This window comes from Lactuca sativa, chromosome 1 (assembly GCF_002870075.4).
Source record: "Lactuca sativa cultivar Salinas chromosome 1, Lsat_Salinas_v11, whole genome shotgun sequence".
NCBI classification, from domain to species: Eukaryota; Viridiplantae; Streptophyta; class Magnoliopsida; order Asterales; family Asteraceae; genus Lactuca; species Lactuca sativa.
Window position 1 is genome coordinate 210,959,931 of NC_056623.2, and position 25,507 is coordinate 210,985,437.

At 29.9% G+C, this 25,507-nt stretch overlaps 1 protein-coding gene across 1 annotated transcript; it reads left to right on the top strand.

The window, feature by feature from the left end:
• Nucleotides 1-4,508: 4,508 nt before the first annotated feature.
• Nucleotides 4,509-13,152, top strand: LOC111893616 (palmitoyl-monogalactosyldiacylglycerol delta-7 desaturase, chloroplastic). The gene is made up of 5 exons (XM_052768045.1): nt 4,509-4,904; nt 7,240-7,380; nt 7,514-7,654; nt 12,452-12,558; nt 12,676-13,152. Exons 1-5 carry the CDS (start codon nt 4,551-4,553, stop codon nt 12,905-12,907), a joined length of 975 nt encoding a protein of 324 aa, XP_052624005.1. The 5' UTR covers nt 4,509-4,550; the 3' UTR covers nt 12,908-13,152.
• Nucleotides 13,153-25,507: the final 12,355 nt, after the last annotated feature.

Genomic DNA, 25,507 nt, shown 5'->3' on the forward strand with positions numbered 1-25,507 from the left:
GAGTCGTTTTTTTCCCTTGCACAATTTATGTATTCGGTTCTGTGATCATCACAATCGATCCCAAAAAAACCAAATCGAAGATCATTACCCACTTAATACACCAAATCGAATATCCTATTACACCAAATCGAGTCGACTACTTCCATATTGATGATTGCGACAATTTTGTTTGATCGACAGTTGCTGATTGCGAATTGCTCCTTCCAACAATTTGTTTTGATCGACATTGCTCCTTGCAACATTAGTCTTTGATCGGCATTAGTTTTTGATCGACTTCCGTCCTTCAAACTTATGTGAATCATCTCCTCATATTGTTTTCTAGTTTCTACTCCATTCAATTCATGGAAAATTGGGTTCCAAATCAAGAAACACAAGTAAGAATTTGTATCTTAATCTACTACTCAATCTTTCAATGTGTTATTATGTATGTTACTCATTGAAAATTGGATGTGTTAATCTACTACTCAATCTTTAAATGTGTTATTATGTATGTTATCAATTGAAATTTAAATGTGTTATGTTAACAATTAACTTTTTTTTTCTATAAGTCCAAGCAATGGGAACTTTGACCTTGAATAATAGAATTTAATGAAAACAACCATATATATTCTTTTACTTGTTTCATTCCGTATTGATGAAGTTATTCGGTTTATATACTTATAGATAGATATTTTGGTGTTTTGGATGTTTAATTTTTAGTGTTTAATTTGTTTCTTTAAAAGATTTGTTATGAAATCATAAGCTACAAAAGTAATACAAAATATTCGGGTTACTCGGGTTATTCGGGTTATTCGGGTTATTCGACTCCTTAATCATCTTGTACATGTTATTTGAGTTATTTGGGCCGGAACCGAACCGAACCCGTATTGCTTATTTAGTTCGGTTTTCGGTTCATACAATTACCCTTATTCGGTTTTCGGTTTATTCGGGTCGGTTCGGTTCGATTCGGTTCCGGCCCGAATAACATCCCTATACGTATATATGATTTATACTTTATTTTAATACGTAAATATGCTATTATAATTTGTAACTTGTTCATACGAACTCTATTTTTGTCATTCTTTATAACCACACGTAGCTATCACTGGGATCTACAAATTTCGTTTAGATTCCATCGGCTAATTTTGACTTATATTTCGTCTATATTTTTATAAAATTCAATGATTTTGGTAAAATCATAACTCTCTCATACGGACTCCGTTTTTGTCATTCTTTTTCTCAAAATTCATAATTTCATATTTTAAGGACTACTACGATTTTTGGTTTGGTGACATTAGCTAAATGTCAACCATTCTCTTTGTAGCTTTTTACGTCATACATTCCTTGTGCGCGACTGACTTTTATATCTTATAAAAATAATATCTAATTCATACAGATTCGAATTAGGCGAAATTTATATTTTCGGAATTGGGACAACGTTATATATATATATATATATATATATATATATATATATATATATATATATATATATATATATATATATATATATATATATATATATATATATATATATTGGCGCACTTATATCATTATCCATTTTGATCCTTTGTATTTTTTAATATAACCAATCAATCGCTTATAAACAAATTTTACATGTGGTTCTTCATTTTACAAATAATTTTCTATTATAATCCTTTATATTATTTACATATTATATTCAATAAAATAAATGCGCCAAAACACATATAATTATATATTTAGAAACACCGAAGAACCAATCTTTTCACAACTTTTATAGCAAATTTTTCATAAAAAAACTAAAAATATAGATGTTCATAACTTTTTGTCCTCCATCCAATTTGATTAAAGAATTGATCTGTTCAGATTCACACTGTAAATTTGTTTAAATTCACATTGTGAATCTGTATAAATTCACCTTGTGAAATCTATACAGATTTACCCTATGAATTTGTGTAGATTCACACTGTAAATTTGTATAGATTCATACAGTAAAGTTATATAAAATTAATGATTTATAGTACAAATTCATTATGTGAATCTAAGCATATATATATATATATATATATATATATATATATATATATATATATATATATATATATATCAAATTAGATATCAATAGAAAGAAGATAAAAGGTTATAAATTTCTATACTTTTAGAATTTTTTCGATAAATAATAATATCTAAAACTTGAAAAAATAATTGTTTCTTGTTCTATATATATATATATATATATATATATATATATATATATATATATATATATATATATATATATATATATATAGAGAGAGAGAGAGAGAGAGGTTCAGGTTCATTTGAGACCATGCTAATTTTGTGAAAGCGTGAGACCAAATCTAAAAATAATTTTAAAATGCAAAATAAAAGGAAAAATCCAAATTTTTTTATTTTTTGTTATTTTCGGAAATTTATATACCTAAAAAATTTAAAAAATACAGCTTTTTTTTTTTAAATACGTGAAATATTCTAATATAATATTAAATTTTAAATATTGTAATTTGATTTTTAGAATGTTAGAATATTCTACTAGAGTTGTATAGAATATTCTAATATTCTACTAGAATATGTAAAAAAAAAAATTTAATTTTTTTTGTATTTTTTTATTTTCTTTTGGAAAATATGAATTCCGAAAACAATATTTGAAATTTTTTGATTATTTTGTATTTTAAAAATGTTTTTTTATCTACCAAATGAGTAGCTAGGATTGTGTCTAACGGTGTCACAAAATTAGGTCGTCTAACATGAAACTAACCTTTTATATATATATATATATATATATATATATATATATATATATATATATATATATATATATATATATATATTTAGTCATGAAAATAAAATAATTATATAATACTATTAAATAAAACCTACTCATTCTATATAGTATAACCTTTTTTTTTTATATGTGAACCAGATAAATCAAATATGTTGATAAAAATGATATGTTCATATATATTATATGTATAACCTTTTTATTTGCATGTTTTATGCTTTGGCATGTGATTTTTTTAAATAATACTTTAAATTTTATATTCAATTAATACTTATTCACAATTGGCATATTTCAGTTAACAATAATAATTTACAAATATATGATTTTTTTCAACTACTATAAAATTAGGAAGTGGTTCGCGAAGAAAAACGATCCATGGTGCGAAGCAGAAACAGCTACACATTGTACGTTAATAGATATTCATACCTAAATGTTTATACATAAACTTATAAATGTTAATAAATTGATTACGTTCGGTAATGTTCATAACTGAACATTCAAATTTATATATGTTTGTAGATGAATATTGATGAACATTTATAAAAAAAATAATGTTCATATTATTGGATATGTAGGTAGCAGACGGGATTTGTTTGTGGTCGAAGCATGTAGCATCGTTGGAGCATATCTGATGGTTATTTATTCCGGTGTTAGAAATGGTGGTTATTATTGCTTGTGGCCGTGGCAGATTCATTATAGGGCACGCAGTGGCTTGTGCAACCTCTGATTTTTCCGGACACAGTGTAAAATGTTCTGAAAATTTTTAATTTTTTTCTTATTATTGTGCAACCCCTGACTTTCTCGTGACACATCTACTATGAGATCTTGCATCCGCCCTTGGCATGAGCTTATGGTTTTCCGATGAACGAGACAAGGGAGATAAGAGGTAACACGTAAATCTTAAAAAGAAAGAGGTTGGGGTGTGATCTTAACTTTTTTATTAACATAAACAAGATATATGCAATACAAATTCAAAAAGGAAATAAAGAAAAAAAAACAAAATAGTCTTTTTAGGTCGGAAGGAGACTAAGTGCGTAACAAAAACATAGAAACGGACCGCTTGAGTTAAGAAAAAAGTTAGTAATAAACATACAAATTATCTCAAACTATAAGTGTTATTTTTGTAATTTATTCAATAATTTACATTGTTCTAAAACGCTATTAAAAGAACATCCAAATATATAAACATATATACTTAAGGAACCTATCTATAACTAATAAAATTAAACAATGATGGTTGAAAATATAAAAGAAGGATTAATTTATTAAAGAATTAAAACAAAAACATATTAATGACATTGAGTAGACGAATGTAAGGAAATATATGTATTTAAAGAGTTGATTAGTATCTTATGGTGCAATTAAAATCCCCTGTTGCACAACATAAAGAGTTGATTAGTATTTTATGGTGCAATTAAAATCCCCTGTTTGACAATGGATGGAAAAAAAATGAGGAGGTTGGTATAGGGTGTTGGATTGGTGGGACACACTAGATTAAACTTATTATAATAATAGAAAACAATAAAAACAAACGTTAAAATAAAATCAAAATGGATATGGCAAACGTTTTTCAATTGTTAAGGACGATAGTTGTAAGAAAATGATATCACTAGGAACAGCCGAGCTAAAAAAATAAGTAAACGACCAAATATGATGATTAGCAAAAACCATAGGACCATTTGTGTAATTTATTCTATTATAAATATACAACTGATCACACTTAGGTAGTCAACCCAAAAGAGTTTCTGTATCCATAAAAAAATACAAAAAGCTATTTGGCAGGATAGAAATGATGAGAAAGTTATTGGTGCTACTCTCTAACTCCAATGGTGGAAACCAGGATAACTATAAAATACCGTTTTCCAACGTGGTTGTGATAGGAACTAGGAACTACTTTTGGGGTAGAAAATGGCGAAATGTGGACATCCAAGTGGCATCCTGGTTTCTTTTTGTTCATATACTTGCCCTTTTTGCACCATTTACCTTCACATGGGATTCTTTTTTTATTGCATTTATTGGGTATTTGCTAACTGGAATTTTGGGCATCACTCTTTCCTATCATCGACTTCTATCCCACCATAGTCTCAAACTCCCCAAATGGCTTGAGTACACATTTGTTTATTTCGGAGTCCTAGCAGCTCAGGTTTGCCTTTACCTCCGTCGTTATATTAAACTAGATGAATCCTCGTGTATTGTCTAAGAAATGAAACTCTGAAATTAAAATAATGACTTTATATGTTATTTGGAATAAATTGAGGGTGTTTTGTTTTGTAGGATGATTTAAGTAGTAAGTAGAAATGAATCTATAAATTATTTTAATAGGTATCATTTTAACAATTCTATGGTTAATTAAAAAAAAAAATAGCTTATTAGACTAACTTTAAAACATAAGGAAACATGTTTTCATTAATAAGCCCAAAATCTAAAATGTAATAGAAAATAAATATAGTTACAATAATACTATGTTTAGTTATGTGAAACGTATTAAAAAGAACTAAAATATATGAATTTCATAAGGTATCCAGTATTCTTATATTAGAAAATATTATTCGTAAAGTTTTGTATCGAAGCTAATTGAACTCATATTTTAGCTAATATTGTATTGAATAACAAAAACAAAGTAAAACTTCAAAATATAAAATAAAAATAGAAATAGGAATAAAACTAAAAACTAAAATATATATAATGTCAAATATTGAGAAACTAGAACTAAATAATTCATTTATAGACATCATAATGGTTAATATAATAGGATGTGATGTCAAAATTATTTATTCTTTAAATGATAATTATAATTTTAAAAGATGTAAAACAATATGAAACATTGAAGGAAAATAAAAATAATGAAAATTAAACCCTAAATAGTTATAACTTGTTCATCTTCAAACAACTACAGTTGATTAAATAAGCATATAAATTATATTTGATCAACCAAAGAAAACACATTTCTAAAAACATAGGCTATCTATTTAAAAATAGCCAAAGAAAAACATATTTTTAGAAAGAAACACATTTATTTGGCAACTTTAAAATCACTACTACCATAGACTTTTTTTCTTCAAAAATCGTCTTGTACTTGTTATTGTGATTCTTTTTTATGAAAACATGTATTTATTGACCCTAACAATATGTAGACACACAATTCAAAGAACGATATATTTAGAATTATAATTATGCATCTATCAGCAATAACAAACAAAAAAACATAAACAAAAAAATATATCTTATCATCAACAAGTACCATCTCCAAGCCAATTATATTGTTTTTATAGTTATGATTCATCATTTCCCAGGTCCTACATAATCGTAACCGAATAACACAATCATCTTTCGATGTATTAAACTGAGTTATCTTAGTGAATGTCACCTCAAATCCTCAACAGAGAAACTTTTAGCAAAAAAGAAGTTTTTCGGGGTTCTTGTAGTTAAATTATTTATTTTTACATATTTAGTAAAAATGGGTTAATTTCATTGATTGCTTATCTAATTGCATGATTTTTTTTAAAACGACAAATCTACTCTACTCCTAATTCCACCTATGTCTCCAATAAGATTTAAACCCTCAACCTCTAAGAGTAAGGACAACATCCGATACCACTGAGCTAGAAGCTCTTTAGTGACATGACTCTTTTAACTTGAACTAAATATTACAAAAAACTTTAAATATGAAATGGTTTGATAACTTAAATGATTATCACAACATTAAACAAAAAAAAGTGATTGCATTTGTCTTATTCTCTCGGGGTTGATGAAAATTAACAAAAGAAAATATCAAATCAAATTGAAAATATTTAAATTAAGATTTAAATGCCATAGGTGAAAAAGGATTATAATATGACTAGTTAAAAAGAGAAATACATGTTTCTTGAACTAAAAAACATCTCAATTAATGAATTACATACCATGAGTTATAAAAACCTTTGAGCTGTGGCACTTAAAAGTCAAATAAATGTTGCTTTTAGGTAATGGTTTTAGTGGAACAATTATACAATAAACTATTATAAGAATGTCATAATATCAAAATATTGATTTTGTTAATTTGATTGGTTTGAAATTTAATTGGTTGTGTTTTTAATTGTTTTTTATATGTATAAATTTTATTTATACAGGAAATGATTTATAGGGATTTAATGTTATATGATTTTCCATTATGACAGATATATAAAAACAAAATATATATATATATATATATATATATATATATATATATATATATATATATATATATATATATATATATATATATTTTAAATCATATTTTATTCGAAAACATATATACAATAAATTACTATAAGTTGTATCATAATATAAAAATCAGTTATAATATTTCTTGATTTATTATTGCATATATTATTCAAAGGGTATTTAAAAGATCATTCAAGTTTAAAATGCATGTGGTTTGCATATTTTAACTTCTATTATAATAGACATATAGATGTAATTTTTCTTAATTTGATTAAATTATACTTTATATGCAGCGAGATCCAATAAGTTGGGTGAGTGCTCATAGATATCATCACCAATACGTTGATACGAATAAAGATGCACACTCACCCATCAACGGTTTCTGGTTCAGTCATATGGGATGGCTACTTGACAGTGGATACATGGTTGAAAAGGTCTCATAATGATATTCATATATCAAAAATCAAAATTTTAATTATGATTGAACAAATATTGTTGTTATATACTCTTATGTACTGAGTGTTTAAATTGTACTAAAATGATATTAAATTTATTATTTTGATGCAGTATGCAGATCGTAAAAATGCTGAAGATCTTAAAAAGCAAACGTTTTACATCATAATGCAAAAAACGTATATGTTGCATTTATATGGATGTGGGGCTATCTTATATGCTTGTGGTGGATTTCCATACCTTGTCTGGGGCATGGTATGGTAACTTTTTTTTTTTTTTTTCAATTTTATAATTTATGGCATATTATCACTAACATTTATATTTGATTTAAGAATGTTATATATATATATATATATATATATATATATATATATATATATATATATATATATATATATATATATATAGGATGAGGTTCAATAGAAAACCATAATTAACCAAAGAACCAAGGAACCAATCTTTTCTTAAATTTTAGAACTTATTTTTTATCAAAAAAAAAAAACCTAAAAATACTGAAATTCATAATTTTTTATCCTTTTTCCAATGATATCAAATTCGATTATTTTTTTTATTTTTTTATTTTTAAGTCAAATTCACAATGTGAACTTTTGAAAATTCACAACGTGAATCCGGATTCACACAGTGAATCCGAAAAGTATTTTTCACATTCACAATGTTAATATATGAATTTAGATATTTTTATATTTTTTTCCGATAAAGAATAAGCTCTAGAAATTGAAAAAAAAGATTTGGTTTCTTGAATAACCAATAATTATGGTTCTCTATTGAACTTTTGCATATATATATATATATATATATATATATATATATATATATATATATATATATATATATATATATATATATAAACCATGCTAATTTTGTAAAACATTGAGACGCAATTCTAACCACTAATCTTGCAGATAAAAAAATTAAAAAAATTATAAAGTGCAAAACAAAAGGAAAAATTAAAAAAATCTTTTTTTTTTAAATATTATTTTCGTTATTTAGTTTATCCAAAAAGAATTAAAAAAAATCACCGTTTTTTTCGAAATATAAGTGAAATATTCTAATAGAATATTACACTGTAAATAATCAAATCGAATTTTTTGAATGTTAGAATATTTTAATATTTTACTAAAAATTGGAAGATATGCTAAAATATTATAATATTCTACTTGAATTGTTAGATTTATTAGAATATTCTAATATTCTATTAGAATTTTTTTGAATATTTATAGTATAATATTCTAGTAAAATATTATAACATTCTAAAAATTTGATTTGAATAGTTACAGTATACTCCTTTCGTCTCAAAATTATTGTCCATGTTTGACTTTTGAAGTCTTTCCATGTCAACTTTGACCATAAATAACTTTATTTGTATTATATAATTATTAATGAAACTTATAACAATAAATAGATATTTAAAAAATAATCTATTTATTTATCTTGCATAAAAAATATATAACAAAAAATAATTATTTAAGGTCAAAGTTGAACACAATAGACTTAAAATGTCAAACATGGACAATAATTTTGGGACGGAGGGAGTAATAATTTATTAAAATATTTAACATATATTTTGAAAAAAAAAATGGTAACTTTTTTTTTATTTTTTGATAAAATAAATAACAAAAATAATATTAAAAAATTTTTTCGATAAATTTTCATTTATTTTGTATTTTAAAAATATTTTTTTGATATCCTAAATGAATGATTAAGATTGTGTCCCCATATCTCACAAAATATGATTGTCTCAGACCAACCTCAATGGATACACAAAAATAGTGTTTTGGTGTGAAATTGTGTTCCAATACACTACTAAACTTAACACAAAAACGGTGGAATTCAATAGTAACCTCTATATTTGGTGTAACACTATTCATTACACCAAAACATCTTTTGAGTTGTTTAATAAAATTTTGGTTAGTTTTATAAATTTATAACTTTAATAATTATTCTATTCTATATTATAATATGAAAATATGTTTTTAGTATAAATTTTTAGTGTGTGTTTGGAGTAGAAAAAAGTTTTGGTGTTAAAAAGACAACAATTTAGTGATATTTTTAGCGGAATGGTTGGAGATGCTCTCACATATCTCTCTCTCTCTCTCTCTCTCTCTCTCTCTCTTTCTCTCTCTCTCTCTCTCTCTCTCTCTCTCTCTCTATATATATATATATATATATATATATATATATATATATATATATATATATATATATATATGGGGCAATTAAACAATAAAAATAAAAACTGGGTCTTTAAAATGCTCACCATCACGAAGTAATTACTATAAGATTGTTAAGTTTACTAAATTCATATAAAATGCTTCATTCTGAACATTGATATAATGATATTAGATGTTATTGAGTTGATGTCGTTTGAGTTTTCTCAACTAAAAGTGGAGATTTTAAATATCATATAAGAATATAATTTTACATAATTATAAACGAATAAAAGGAAATTCAATATATTAGCTAATATTTATATAAATAAATATTCTTAATGTTAATGTTTATTCTAATACATTAAAGATTATAAAGAAAATTAACTATGAATATGTGAGTGAAATTTTTCTCATTAAATTTTGTTACCAATTTTGGTAAAATAAGGAAAGGTAACTGAATAATAATTAAGAAAACAATAAATAATCTTTATTATAATAAATGAATAGTTTTAATTTTTCTTTTGCCGAGTGTCATTTTAATACAACTCATCATTAATATTATGTCATATGTCATGTAGATATATTAACCAACTCATTCTAAAATTCATTATATATTTTTTAATTATATGTAAATTTGTTATAGTAACTTTAAAAATTTGATATATATCTTAATTAAGAAATTATTTAAAATGATTTATTTAAAACAATTGATTAATAATTATAACTTTTTATTATAAAAGTTTAATTAATTTATAATTGTGGTTCCTACGGGTTATAAACTAGTGTTATATATAATACTAGTTAAAATCTATTTTTTTGTGACAATAATTGAGTATGTATATATATATATATATATATATATATATATATATATATATATATATATATATATATATATATATATATATATATATATATTAGTAATGAGTAATTTAAATAAGCAAAATGATTTAATAGGTAAGATATTTTTTATTTTGTACATATTTTGTCACTGAATTTTTTTTTTGTCAATATTTGACCATATAAGTTTTTTTTTTTTTTTTTTTTTTTTTTTTTTTTTTTTTTTTTTGTATTATATTGTATATGTTTGATACTTATAAATAGCTACTTAAGGTTAAGTCGAAAAAAATAACTTAATAGGATAATACAATTTTCAGTTTGTATAACATTAGTCCTTAATGTTTTTGTATACGTTCAATCATTATGACAAATTTCAATATGTTTTGTTATGAGCATCCTACGTAGGACAATAACTAATGATGTATTGTCATATGTGGCTTGTCCCTCACGTATATCAGTAACATAATTTATTTATTTGTCAAATAGTGTTTATGTCCTAGTTTTCTATAAGAAGATGATGTCTTCGGCTTTGGTTTTATCTATGTCCATGGCAGACATTGAGATTCTTTTTTTTATTACTTCTTCCTAAATTTACACATCCATGACAAAAAATCAACCTCATAAAAAGTTTAAATTTTCACAAAGAATGTCGTTGTCTACAAAAAAGATACATGAAACCGAAGCCGAAAACATCTTTTGCTTTGAGAAAACTAGGACACTAATATTATTTGGTTGATTCGTGAATTGTGGTACTTATATAACTGAATGACGAGCCATATGTGAAAACACTTCATTAATGATTGTCTCACGTAGGATGTCATGAGAAAAACTAAAGAAACAGGTCATAAGGATCGACTATGTAAGAAAACATTAAGGACAATGTGAACGAACAATAAATTAGATAATCTTGCTATGTCATTTTCTCAGCTTAACTTGTAACCAGTTATAAGGACTGAATATGTACAAAAAAAGGAGAATACTCAAATATGGACAAAAAAATTCAATGATTAAATGTGTACGATGAAATGTATATTATCCTATTAAATCATTTTCTTGTTTAAATATTGTTTATTTAACAAGTAGAAGGTCATTTTGATTATATATATATATATATATATATATATATATATATATATATATATATACACACACACACACACACACATACATATATAATGCAGAGTCAGGGTCAAAGTAAAGGGTTATCCCAAACCGATAGTTTGGTCCTCGGTTTTTTTGTTTTCAAAACTTGGTTTCAGGTTTAAACTCAAACCCATTTGGACGTTTAACTTGTTGAGAATTACGAAACTTGTGCTGCTTATATAACCAATGTATAGAAGCTATGTTTCATGTTATGGCTGATGTAGGAAAAATTTTGAATTATAAGAAACAAACTGAAGAGATATAGGATAGAAACTGAAAAACAAAATAAAATCCACGCGTGTCAAGGTCGAGATTCGAAATAGGGGCATCCAAGTTAAAAGTACAATACTTTACCACTTAGATAACTCGGTATTTGTGTTTAATTTTCACAACATCATAATATAATAGGTATAAAATCCCTATAATGCTATATAAAATCCTTTTAAATAGTTGTGAAAATAAAAGAAAAGAATTGTTAGGAAGAAGACTTGAACTTGCAACCTTCCAAATAACACCCTATTGACATGACCACCTAAACCAACTAAAGCTTTTTTGTTATTTTGCTAAACAAATTTATATTAAGGTCTGCAACATAAACAAAACCTTCCTGAAGAACGTATACTACTGAAATTTTTTTGAGGAGCTTCCCGGGAAACCCCGAGATCCAATGTAGATCCATCCATGTGTGTTTGTTCGTGATTCTCTCTCTCTCTCTCTCTCTCTCTCTATATATATATATATATATATATATATATATATATATATATATATATATATATAAACTTTTACAAAAGTATAGATGTAAACCCTTTTAAATAAGTTTGAGGTATTTACATGTAATGAATATAAAACTTCGTATTTAATGATATTATTTATTATTTTTAATCTATCCATCCAGGGTGTTAGAATAGTATGGTTGTACCATGCCACATTTATGTTGAATTCTATTTGTCATATTTGGGGACACCAAGCTTGGAACACTGGCGATCTCTCCAAGAACAATTGGTATGTTTCAAATATATATATATATATATATATATATATATATATATATATATATATATATATGCGTTAAGTAAAATAATAGTTTCTGATAACCTATTGTTTATATATCTCATGAAGGTGGGTGGCATTGCTTGTTTTTGGAGAAGGATGGCATAATAATCATCATGCATTTGAATATTCAGCTCGACATGGATTAGAGTGGTGGCAAATTGATATTACATGGTACGTTATATGGTTTCTTGAAGCCATAGGGATAGCTACCAACGTCAAAGTACCGACTGATGTCCAGAAGCAGAAAAAATCAAATTCCATAAACACTCAAATGATTGATAAGTTTTTCCCTAAATAAATTTTATTAATAATAAAAGAGGTTTATAAATATGTATGTGTGTAAAATATGTAAAAGCTACATAAGGGAGGTCAATCATAATGTCCTAACTCCCATAGTAAGGAAAATGATGTATATGTTATTATGTGTGAGTCTAAGATTTCTATGTTCACCTGTTTACAACAAATGTCATTTATATAGAGACATATGAATGTGTGTATTTGGATTTTTTAGAGACATTATTCCCTAGTTTGAAAGGGTTTACTTTATGCTTCATTAAGTTTACTTGCAATTAAAATTATATGTTGAAATGTCAATGCATCTTCTATTTTATAATTTTGACAAAAAAAACTTATTTTGTTTGTGTGGTTTCTATAGGAGTGTGTATGGATATTTAATAATACTAGAAAACTAATTAGTGTTATACCTTCCGATGTCAGGTATTTTAAACGTGTTGAAATCGCAAACTAACATACTTTCTTTTAAGTGGACGATGCAAAAATAGGAAAGTTAGTTTTTTATTGCATTAAATAACAACATAAGGATTTAAGTTTATATACTTGTAAGTTTTATGGTTCTATATGCACAAGAATGATGATAATTAAAATGCTATTGCCAATAACATATTGTGTGGAAGTAATACAGATTAAACACGAAACTAAAAGCACAAAATACACATTATTTATGTGGTTCGATTAAGACGACCTACGCCCACGGGCTGGAGGGGAGTATTCTTAGTTTACGAGTTCTCAAAAAGAGTACAATTTAATAGAGATTCACCTATTCACTAGAATTCAAGACAAATACAAATGACTAGCAGGCATCCCTAATTATAGACTAAGGATAAGAGCTAGATCCCTAATAGGCCTAGCCCATTAATACATAGGCCCATGAATGGTGTTAGTTAATCATGATATTTCATGTAGTAGCTTTTGGAACCTTCATCCTTGAGATACATCGTATGTGTGTAACATCCCAAAAATACTGAGTAAAATTTTCATTTTTAATTAGGTCAAAACCATTAGTTTTCGTTCATTGATTGTATCAAAAACCATCATTCATTACAATATTCCAAAACATCAGACTACTAATACATCAAGTGCGGAAATCATGCGGGGAGGATGTTGTGTCATCACGTCAGGCCCTTCCTTTTTGAACTGGAAGTACCTGAACCCATAATTATAAATTGTAAACACAAAGCTTAGTGAGCTTCTCAAATTACCACATACATCATACATATAATATAACAAGATGTGGCTGTGTCAGGCCCATATGAATCCTTGGGTTCGTATTAACCCAAAATAACAGCATATAGTTGTGTCGGGTCCGTATCAACCCCGTGTCCATAATGACTCCGAGCCCATATAGCTTAATACATAAATCATGCAAGAACAGAAACATAATCACATGATAACATATAGTCCTAATCATACGATACAATGGGTCAGACTTGGTGCCTTCGACCTACTCAAGGTGGTAGGAAGACTCACCTCACAAACAGACGAAAAGCTGAACTGACCCGCTGCTCCAAAATCCTCATTACCGGTCACTTTTACAAACAACAGTAACCAAAACTAAGGCTACCATTCAAATACATAAAATACCTCTCGGTCAAACCCTAGTAAAAATCCAGGTCAAAGTCAAACGTGTCAATCGGGTTAACTAAGTCAGTACGTGAGGCGTACTCCTCTTGTATGTGGGGCGTACCCTGCAGTTGACCGAGGATCGGGGCGTTGACCTTGTATGCTTAGCATACCCTTCGGTACACCCTACGTACAAGGCTGCTTTCCAACCTCCTAATGAAGTGCTTAATCCCTTAAGCTCCTACGTCCAAACTTCATATCTAGGTCACATAATGTCACGCCCCCAAACCGAAACGGCGGGAACGTTCGGGGGCAGAGGACATCATGTTTTGTATCACAAAACATGTATCATAGTAATCATAGTAACAAACAACCATTGTATTAATATTTAATTGTTTACAAAGTAGTGATTCACAAAAGATTGAATCCATAAGTAAATAACAAAACAAGACATGAAGCTACTATACTTCATCTTCTGACTCCCAGAGCGCGTACATGTCTACTAGTTTCCTGAGAATACAAGTTATTTTGAAAGAGTAGATTAGCATTTAAGTCGGTGAGTTCATAAGTATTTTAGTGATCTAAAGTATGTTGTAAGTTCTTTTTAGAAAAGTTCGCCTATTCCTTCAGAAAATCCTATATCTTCTGATGTGATGAAAGATAAGTAAAAATGACTCTACAATTCCTTCTATTAGTACTAAATGGATACAAGTTATATACAATTTAGAGTGAACAGACAATCGATTGTGTGAATCAGCCCTAAGCCCACAACTAAACAAAAAATAGGGAATGAGGTGGAAGTCACACATCCCATTGTTTGTTAGATCTTCACTGTATATAACCCTGGCGTATTCATTTGGTACTTATGGAGTTAACTGTAATAGTTATTTATATTTGATGAAAACATTCTTTAAGAAAATCATATATTTCCTTTAGTAAAAATAGTAACCACTATAGTTCCTTCTATAATCACTTAATTTATACAAGCTATATATAATCTAATATCGAACGCACAGTTAAATGGGTGAATCTGCCCTAAGCCCACAACCAAACCAGGAACAGGAAGTAAGGTGGAAAGCACACATGTAACTCCCTATCGGATATTAATTATATATAACCCTGGTATATAAACTATGGTATTATAAAACTAAGGTGCAGGCAGTAAAATTCACTATGCTCCCTTCTGGGTACAGACATATTGCAAACACCGAATCTGTTTTCTCGAACCATCGCATCAGAGCAATGACTCCACCATTTCCATTACAGGATTTGGGTTTACAGTTCGTGAAGTCCTTGTATGAACACTCCAGTGGGTGTCCGTAGGTAACTCCGGGGTTGGTTAAGTAGGTACCGCTATCAGATCCGTTGGTACCACTTTCACTGAGATGGGCTAGAGCAACTGTTACTGCGGCATCTATCGCTTCTTGGAGAGCAGCAAGATTGAATTGTGGAGGAGGTAGAGGAGTTTGAGTTGGAGTTATCGGAGTAGTGCGTCTCGCTGATCGACGTGGAGACATCTTGCTAAAAAGAAAACACAAATGAGATGGGAATAAGTCTATAGCAATGGTTATAAGCCGAAAGCTGAATGACAATGTTATCCTAGTTCTGAGTGTATCTGGTTCTGGCATTCATAGGGTTATGGAAACAATTCATAAAGGGAGTCTATATAAAATAAGCTTTATGAATCAGAAGTGGCTATCCTCAAATGAATCTCTATGAATTGAACAACTGATACTGGCTGCATGAAAAGAAATAATTCTAACACATAATGTGAGTAGTGTATCAACTAGCTCACGAAGTCAATTAAGGTAATTATTTATTAGTGAGACGCATAAGACGTTTTAGTTACTCCGGCTGATCCCTTCTTGGAAATTTCTTTTTGTCTCTCCTTGACTCCTCTGCTAACTGCTATGATGGAGTGGTTACATCTATCAGGGTTTGTCGTACGAGAATGGAAGTGTCTAAAGAATCTATGAGATTAAGTGTAACATGATGGGGTGATCCTTACTGGGTCCTCCTATAATTGCGCAATGTATACAAGTTGTATATAATTTAAGATTAAATAGATCTTCAAATAAGCGATCCTACTCCAAAACCACAACCAAACAAGGAACAGGAAGTGAAGCATAGATCACAAATTCTAAGTCTATAAATTCTCAATTATATAAAACCTTGGAAGTATGCACTCCATAATCATAGACCTACCAGAAGGGTCTTTTAAGTTCTCACATATGTTATTTATAGTGCCTAAAATACTCCTATAGTATTTTAATGTAATGAACTTGGTATGTTTTTGTTGGATTAGGTGTCTAAGTTCATAACTATTTCTGGAATGTATTTGACCCGATTAGCATGGTCCATTTGGGTTGAATGACATCATCCATTTGGATAGACTAAAATGAGAGAAATAACACTTATGGTTTATTAATATATTATAAGTTCTATTAATAGTATTATTTAATTCGTATTGATCAAGAATTAATTAAGTGAACAAAAGAAGACTAATTAAACATATAGGTTGATTGTGTAGATCATCCATACTTATATAGTGGGCTAATGCTTCATGGATTATCAAGTTGGGCTAAGACCCATAGGATGCTCCATGGATGCTCTATAGCGTTTATAGAACCCATGGGTCATGGAAATGAAAAGTCATGACAATTACGGTTTACATTGTGTCACCCTAATTGTAACACACTATATAAGCATCATGTTATTCACCAAAATCGACTACTAAGTAAGACAAGTGAGGGCTAGCCGATTTCTAAGTGTTCATCATTTCTCTCTAAGTTATTCCAAGTGTATTTGGGGGTTGTGTGAGAGATTTGAGGCATCATACTTGAGGTGCTAGGCTCACAAGGTTTACAAGGAATCCAATATACTATAAGGTATGTTTTCTTGCTTAGTTTTATGATTAAAAGTTCCCCATGTATGCTAGATAGGATATAAACCTTGGAAAAACAAATTTTGCATGTATCATAGATCCAAGGTTTCTAGGGTTGCATGTACACCATAGGAGTGTTAGAATGCTCAAAATCCTTAAGGTTTAAATTTGTTGTTGTCTTGTAGTAACATAAAATACTCCCATAGTATTTTAACTTTATGTTCAGATCTAGAAATCCCATGAATAGAGTTAGGTAAGTTTAAAGACTATTGCAACACCACATCTATCACACCCCAAAACCAAGAACGGCGGAAACGTTCTGGGGTGGAGGACGTCATGTAACGTATCACAACACAATATAACGGTAAATAAGCAAACAACATCATCCATTGCATTAAGTATATAATTTTAATACAAGTGTGTTCCGTACAGTTATAGACACCAAAAAGTAAATCAAAATAATAAGATGAGTCTTGGATGCGCTCCATCTTCTCAAAAGCTGGCCTCGGTACCTGTCTACTGTCGACCTGAGAATACAAGTTATTTTGAAAGAGTTTATCAGCATTAAGCTGGTGATTTCATAAGTATTTTAGTGTCGGTGTTTGTATCAAAACGTTTGAACATGGTTTTAAGTATGAGTTTGTATACATTGGTGATAAAAGTATGTGAATGTTTGTAAGTGTTTGTAAAAGTTTGAATTTCTTAGAAAAACCTATATTTTCTATTAAAAGTAGCCTTCTACCAAGGCGTAACTGTTTGTATGTTCGTTTATTGTAAAAGTGAGTAATTCCCCAAGTGTAACTATCATTAACAAAATATAGTTTGTAGATTAATGTTTAAGTGAAATAATCACTAAATATATGTAAAGGGTAAATTATTGTAGTACTGTAGTGTTGTATTATAGGAACTACTGTTGTACTAACTACCTTAAACCGGATTTATATTAAGGTATCATGTGATTAATTGTACCATACTATCGACTGGGTAACAACGACAAATGTAGGTCGTAAAAACATATGACGTTTGGCACCCGCAGACCTGCAAGTCTGACTATAGCTAGCAGCAAGGTGTAGGATAGTCAATCCAGTATAGATCTATACGCAAACTCACGCTCTCCCTTCAAGAGACTCTGTCTACAACTCGGGCCATGACATTGAAGGCATGCTCCGATATAGTGGATCACAATTGTTAACGTATTCATGTATATGTAATGTATTGTTACTCGTTCTAGTACTGTTTGTATATGTTCTCTTCCTAGTATAATCGTATATGTTCTTCTTCTAGTATAGTTGTATATGTTCTCATAGTAATGTAATGTATATGTTCTCGTAGTAATAAGTACTGACTCATGAATGAACTGACTCATTGATCTAACAATAGTATAAGTATTAAACTGTGCTACCCCGATGGTAACTTACTAATGATGTAACTAGCATGCATGAATATGGAAGAACTTTTATGACTACATATGTAAGCATGATATATAATTAATATTGAAATGACCTTCCGATAGCTACCCGATATCCCACAAGACCACATCCAAATCAAAGAAAAGGAAATAGGGCGTGCGGCCTTCCTAAGCCTTTTAAACATTGCTTATATAACCATACATATACAGGCATGCAATTTATAATAAGTATAAAAGAGTTTAAGTAATAGTAATTGATAAGTAAAAGAGTTTGTAAAGTAGTTTGAAGTAAAACAGTTTGATAAACAGTTTGAACAGTAATAAAATCATTGGTTTTGTAGTTATTAATCACATGTGATTGATGTAATAACTATAAGTATTCAATTTGTATTCCCCCCATTAAAGCATTTAAAACATTTAAAATTATTTCAAATGTTAGTTAAGGGGTATGAACTCACTTGTGTTGAGTGGATTGGATTGAATTGTCGGATACTGTGCTAGGTGGCAAACGGAGACTTGTACACACGCACCAGCCTACTTATCATATAATGAACATATATATAACTAATTAGCCAAATTATAACTAATAAATTAAGTTGGGACACTCCAGAACATGAAAACACTTTGTATAAGTGTTATAAGTCCTAAGGGTTGCATCTAGGTTGTTGTGGGACAAGACTAATGGGTTTAGGGTTCCAAAAGACCCTATACATGAGTTTACTCTTCAATAAACCCCACACAAGGAGTTTATGGTCGTAAACCCTTGAGTTTACGGCCGTAAGCTCCCAAACTTAATGATATTATGTGTTTTGAAGTGTTACATGATCCCTAGAAGCAATTCTACTTTGTGGTTTAATCCTTGGAAGAGTTTAGGGTATTAAGACACTCCTTTGAGGAGTTTACAGCCCCAAGGCCAATTCTTTTGAGTTTATTGCCGTAAACTCATATGGAAGGGGGTGTTTTTATGCTTTCAAGTCCCAAGCTCATGTAGGATAGTTTCTAGACAATTATCTAAGGCTAATGAAGGCCTTAGGCACACATTGGTACCCTTCGTTGATGTTCACGACCCAAGAACCATAACAATTGGAGATTAGGGCCGTAATCTCTCTTTGGGAGGGGCTTTTGATGTTTTAAAGTCCTCAAATTAACTAGGAATAAATAGGGTCTATTGTCCAAGGCTTTAGGAGTGATTAAGGCACTCTTTGGCCTTTGATTTTGGAGTTCACGGTCCAAGAACTTCTTGGGCTGTGAACACTTAAACCTTGGTGTTCTTGGATGATTTTTAGTCTTAAATACACCTACATACAAGCCTAAGATCGTTACTTAACAAGTGGAAGGGACTAGGCATCATTTAAGCCTTATATAAGAGTTTACTCCGCAAGATGTTCTTGGGCGGTAAACTCTCGAATCTTCCAGTTTTGCTATGTAATCTATGTTATTAAACACATTATAAGCCATATAATACAACTAGAGAGAGGTACTCACAATTTGGGATGAAAAACCGAAGATCCGTGAGAGAGAAAATGCCTTTTCTCTAGTTGGAAATGTAACTATTGAAATAATTTGGTTAAGAATCATATATATAGTCCTGGGATTTTTGGCAGAAAATATTATTATTCCAGAAATGAACTTTAATATCATAAAGTTTTGAAATACTCGAGTTGCACAAACCCATGTGCATCCACTCTCCTTATATCTCCTTAAATGTAAACCATGAAATACTCAAACTTATTCGGAAAAGTCTGAAATTCACTGCAACTGGTCTAGCTTCTATTGACTTGATAATGTTCGTACATAATGGAAATTTCTGGTTGTCACAACATCATTCCCAAACACATGTCGGTCACATCTCAAATGAATATAGTTGATCAGGCTATATTGATCCCTGATATGATTACATAACTGTCCAGGTTTGACCGCAATGTTCAACCTTTAAATACTTATGTTCTATTCTTCTTGTGATACTTGTTCTAGTATTTATATATGTATAAGCATGTATGTATACTTTTTAAAGTATTGTTATATTCTTAAAATATATTATTATTCAGAGCACTATGGCCCCCATTGTATTTATAGTTTTATATCTTTTATAGGTTGATATACTTAGTTCACTATAAACAATGCTCTGATACCAATCTGTCACACGCCCAAACCGGAATGGCGGAAACGTTCGGGGGCGGAGGATGTCATGTTTAGTATCACAAAACATGTATCATAGTAATCATAGTAACAAAAAACCATTGTATTAATATTTAAGTGTTTACAAAGTAGTGATTTACAAATGATTGAAACCATAAGTAAATAACAAAACAAGACATGCAGCTACTATACTTCATCTTCTGACTCCCAGAGCGCGTACCTGTCTACTAGTTTCCTGAGAATACAAGTTATTTTGAAAGAGTAGATCAACATTTAAGCCGGTGAATTCATAAGTATTTTAGTGATGTAAAGTATGTTGTAAGTTCTTTTTAGAAAAGTTTGCTTGTTCCTTCAGAAAATCCTATAGCTTCTGATATGATGAAAGATAAGTAAAAATGACTCTACATTTCCTTCTATGAGTACTAAATGGAAACAAGTTATATACAATTTAGAGTAAACAGACAATCGATTGTGTGAATCTGCCCTAAGCCCACAACCAAACAAGGAACAGGGAATGAGGCGGAAGTCACACATCCCATTGTTTGTTAGATCTTCACTGTATATAACCCTGGCGTATTCATTTGGTACTTACGGAGTTAAGTGTAACCGTTCTTTATATTTAATGAAAACATTCTTTAAGAAAATCATATATTTCCTTTAGTAAAATTAGTAACCACTATAGTTCCTTCTATAATCACTTACTTTATACCAACGACTTCTCAATAACGAATCCAGACTCCAAGCTTACGAAATTAGCTTACAATCCTTCGTTATCAAACATTCAACAATCGACTGTGAGATATCGAATCCAATAACCATAATCTGTTAGCAGCCCTTCGCTTTTCATCGCATCGACATCAAATTCGATACCTGCCCTTCGCTTTTTCTTCACAGGTATCAAAATCCAATGCAATCGAACCATCTATCAACCATCGATCCTCCAATTCTTCCATCAACAAACGAAATCAAAAATCAATTCACCAATCAAGTTCCCAAAACGACTTCACAGTGTTCGTTCAATCGACTTCCAAATTCCTACTCAAGCTATCAATAACGAACCATCAACAATCAATTTCGATTCCAAGTCATCCTCAGTTACGAGTGATGACAAAAGCAAACTCCTCAAACATAAACATCTCATCTGCTTTCAGAATCAAATCTATTCTCAAGGTTCGATTCCCAAATCAATTTCCGAACTGATTCATTGAAATCGGCTTTGACTGGAAGACACGATTTTGACTTTTAGCGTTTTTGACTTCTCGAGTTCATTAGCGAACAAACACAAATCGACATTGCAATTTATTCAATTGTTCACTCAATCAATAAAATCAAATACAAAAATCAAAATTGTTTGGAATATTTATCCGATTCAAGAATTTTACTCAATATGAAGACAAGAACTCAACAACGATGAACACACACAAGAGTGTACAACTCGTTTATGCACATGATGAAGAACATTGAATAATCAAATCGTATATATGATTTGGATGAATCTTTGGGCTCGATTAACAGATATTGGATTAAAATGCATATGAATGGGCCGATTGTGAACAGTATTTCATTGATGTTTGGGCTTATGAATTGATTAACGAACAATAAATAAATTTATATTTCGATTTCGGCTTTTTAATGGAAATTAAACATCAAAATAGATCATGATCAGAAACAACTCGTAATTTTGGACTAGACCAATGAATGAACAGTAACAGAATTGAATTTTTTTTTGTTTGGGCTTGATCTAAACAAAAATTTATTGGATCATCAATGGGGTTGAAACGGATTTGATCCAATGAGGCAAATCGATCAAAATTGAAAAACGAAAAACACGAATCGAGATCCTGGACGTTTTGGAATCTATTTGAGAATTTGAGATACGTTTTTGACGAATCGAGTTCCATTTTCAACAAACGAATCGAATTTAGAAGATCTTGGTTCTTTTGTTGGAATGACAAAATCTCCAAATCGAACATTGTACCATCCACCATGCGAGATGTACAACTCGTTCTTTGTGTTCTTCAATGATCCAAGAATATCTTCAAAAGAACCACCAACACTTTTGGGTTTTGACTTCAAATTCAATGCAACATTTGGAGATTGTTGCTTTGGAACCGAAATTTGTTTAACGAATTTCAGTTTCACAACGTTTGACGGTTTTTGTGAGTAAACCCGCTTGTTTTTGCGATTGATCTTCTTCTTCTTTTTCTTTCTCATCTTTTTGCATTTTGAAGACTTGACTCCATGAACAAACCCACTTTCCACAACATGAACATTTTGAGTTTGAATCAAATCCTTTGGAGTTTGATATTTGTGAATTTCTTGAACCACCGGCTTCCGATAAGGAATCATTCTTTCAAACGAATCACAAGAACACAAAATATCATCGGTTTGAACTCCAATGAAGCAAAAAACCTTTTCGTATTGAAAATCAACTTGAACCTTCTTATCATGAACTTCAAGAACATCAAGAACATCACATTGAACTCTATTGTCAACAACTTCAACAACCTTAAGAGCACGAAGATCATTTGGGTCTTCAATAAGAGAAATATATTTCTTTCTGAACAAATATTTTTCTTCTCCAATCTTATCACTACTACTGATGATACGGACCATGTAATATCAGTCAACCATTTGATCTCACAAAGTGGTTGAAATATCAAGCTTCCATGATCATCCTTCAATCCTCCATTAGAAACCATAGTTTCCCAATATATCTTCTTGTTTAACACCAACCCATAATATTGATCTTTATTGAATTTGTATTTGATACCTTCAACGATCACAATCCAAGAATTGTAAGGCAAATTCACCATGATCACAAAAACTTGAAGATTTCTAGAGAGAGAAAGTGATTTTGAATGAGTTTTCTAGAGAGAGAAAGCAAAAATCACTTGAATTCAAGTGAAGAAAATCGAATTATGAATAGAATCAAAGATGAATTCGATTTCTAGAATCCAAAAACTCTCTAAAACACGAAGATCCAAGATCATAAAATGAATCACTAAATCAAAATCGCCATCAAGGATCAATTCTTGATGAAATCAAGAACACCCGCTCTGATACCAATTGTAGAGGTGTTGATTATGATGGCATGTGCGGAATTAGAAAGATCTAGTGAATCATCATGTAAAATAAAGAACACCAGGAGTAAATAAATCTATGTAAGCTCATAGTAGATCTAGAAAGAATATACAAATGGGTTTGTACAAAGTTTCTCTCTCTAGTCTAACACTCCAAATGGATTCACTTACATAATGGGAGTCACTCACTTCCTATTTATAGGAAAGACTCAACCCATTTACACATACAAGAGGGTAAGCCTAAAACACTACATCCAAAAGTGACTTTACACCCTAACATTCTCCCCCTTAATGTAGAGTCTAGAAATTGTAAAAGTCGAAGTGTCTGTTCTTAGTTTCACATGTTAATTATTTTACTAAGTCTTAATTTGTGCGAAGCGTATTGTTAAGGACTTAGTATATTTTTTGTACACTCATGTTTCCTATAAATAGGGACTGAGGTTAGAAGTAGAGTAACGATTGATTCAACGAGTGATTCATTAGTCATTCACATGTTTCTCTTCTTAGGTTTGTAATCAGTTTCTTCATCAATATAAGATCTGATTAATATTTACTCCTTGTGTTCATACTATTCATTCATATAATCATGATTGCTTTCTAAATCTCGATTACAATTCTCTTCAATTGGTATCAGAGCAGGATTCAAACCGCATTGATCCGATTTTCGTTTTAGAATCATTTGCTTCTTGAGTAGTGACTTTACTCAAAAAAATTTCCGCGCATTTTGGTTCTGAAAATCTCTCTTGATCTTCAGATTTGAATCGATTCTGCATTTGAATTGTTTTGGTCGAGTGATCGATTAGCAGTCGGTGATCAATTCATTTGATCAATTCACAAATTCATCAAGTTTTTCATGTTTTTCTGAAAAATTCTTGTGTTCATCATTGGCGAACTTCAACATGAATACCATGATTTCTTTCTCTCACTTGTTTGGTTCTTCAACCAAAATTCCAATGTTAATCCCTGAGTACTATGATCAGTGGGCTGATAGGATGGAGGATTACTTAAATAGAATTGATGAAGAGCTCTGGAATTGTATCAATGGAATAGTTCTACCTCCTGGAAATGTTCAATCAATTGGAGCATCTGCTTCTTCAAACGATGTTACTGAACAACAGAATCGCCTGAAGAAGAATGAGAAAAGGTGTATGAGGGATCTAAGAGGTGCACTGCCTCATGTGGTTTACAGTTACATTCATAGTTGTAAAATAGCCATGGAGATTTGGATCACTCTGAAAGAGAAGTATCAAGGAAGTGAGAAGACAAATATCAATTCCGTTAAGCAATGTCTTGTTAAGCTTAAGGAATTCAGACAAAAGGATGCTGAAACAATTGAAAACTACTATGATTGTCTTAATGAGCTTGTTTATCGTTGCAGCAGGTATGGAATCACAAGATCTCTCATGGAATTCAATCTGACATTCATCATGGGTCTTCGCAAGGAATGGCGTAGTGTGAGTATGATGATAAAGAACCAACAAAGTTTTGATACATCCACCTTGAATGATCTCTACAACCAACTGA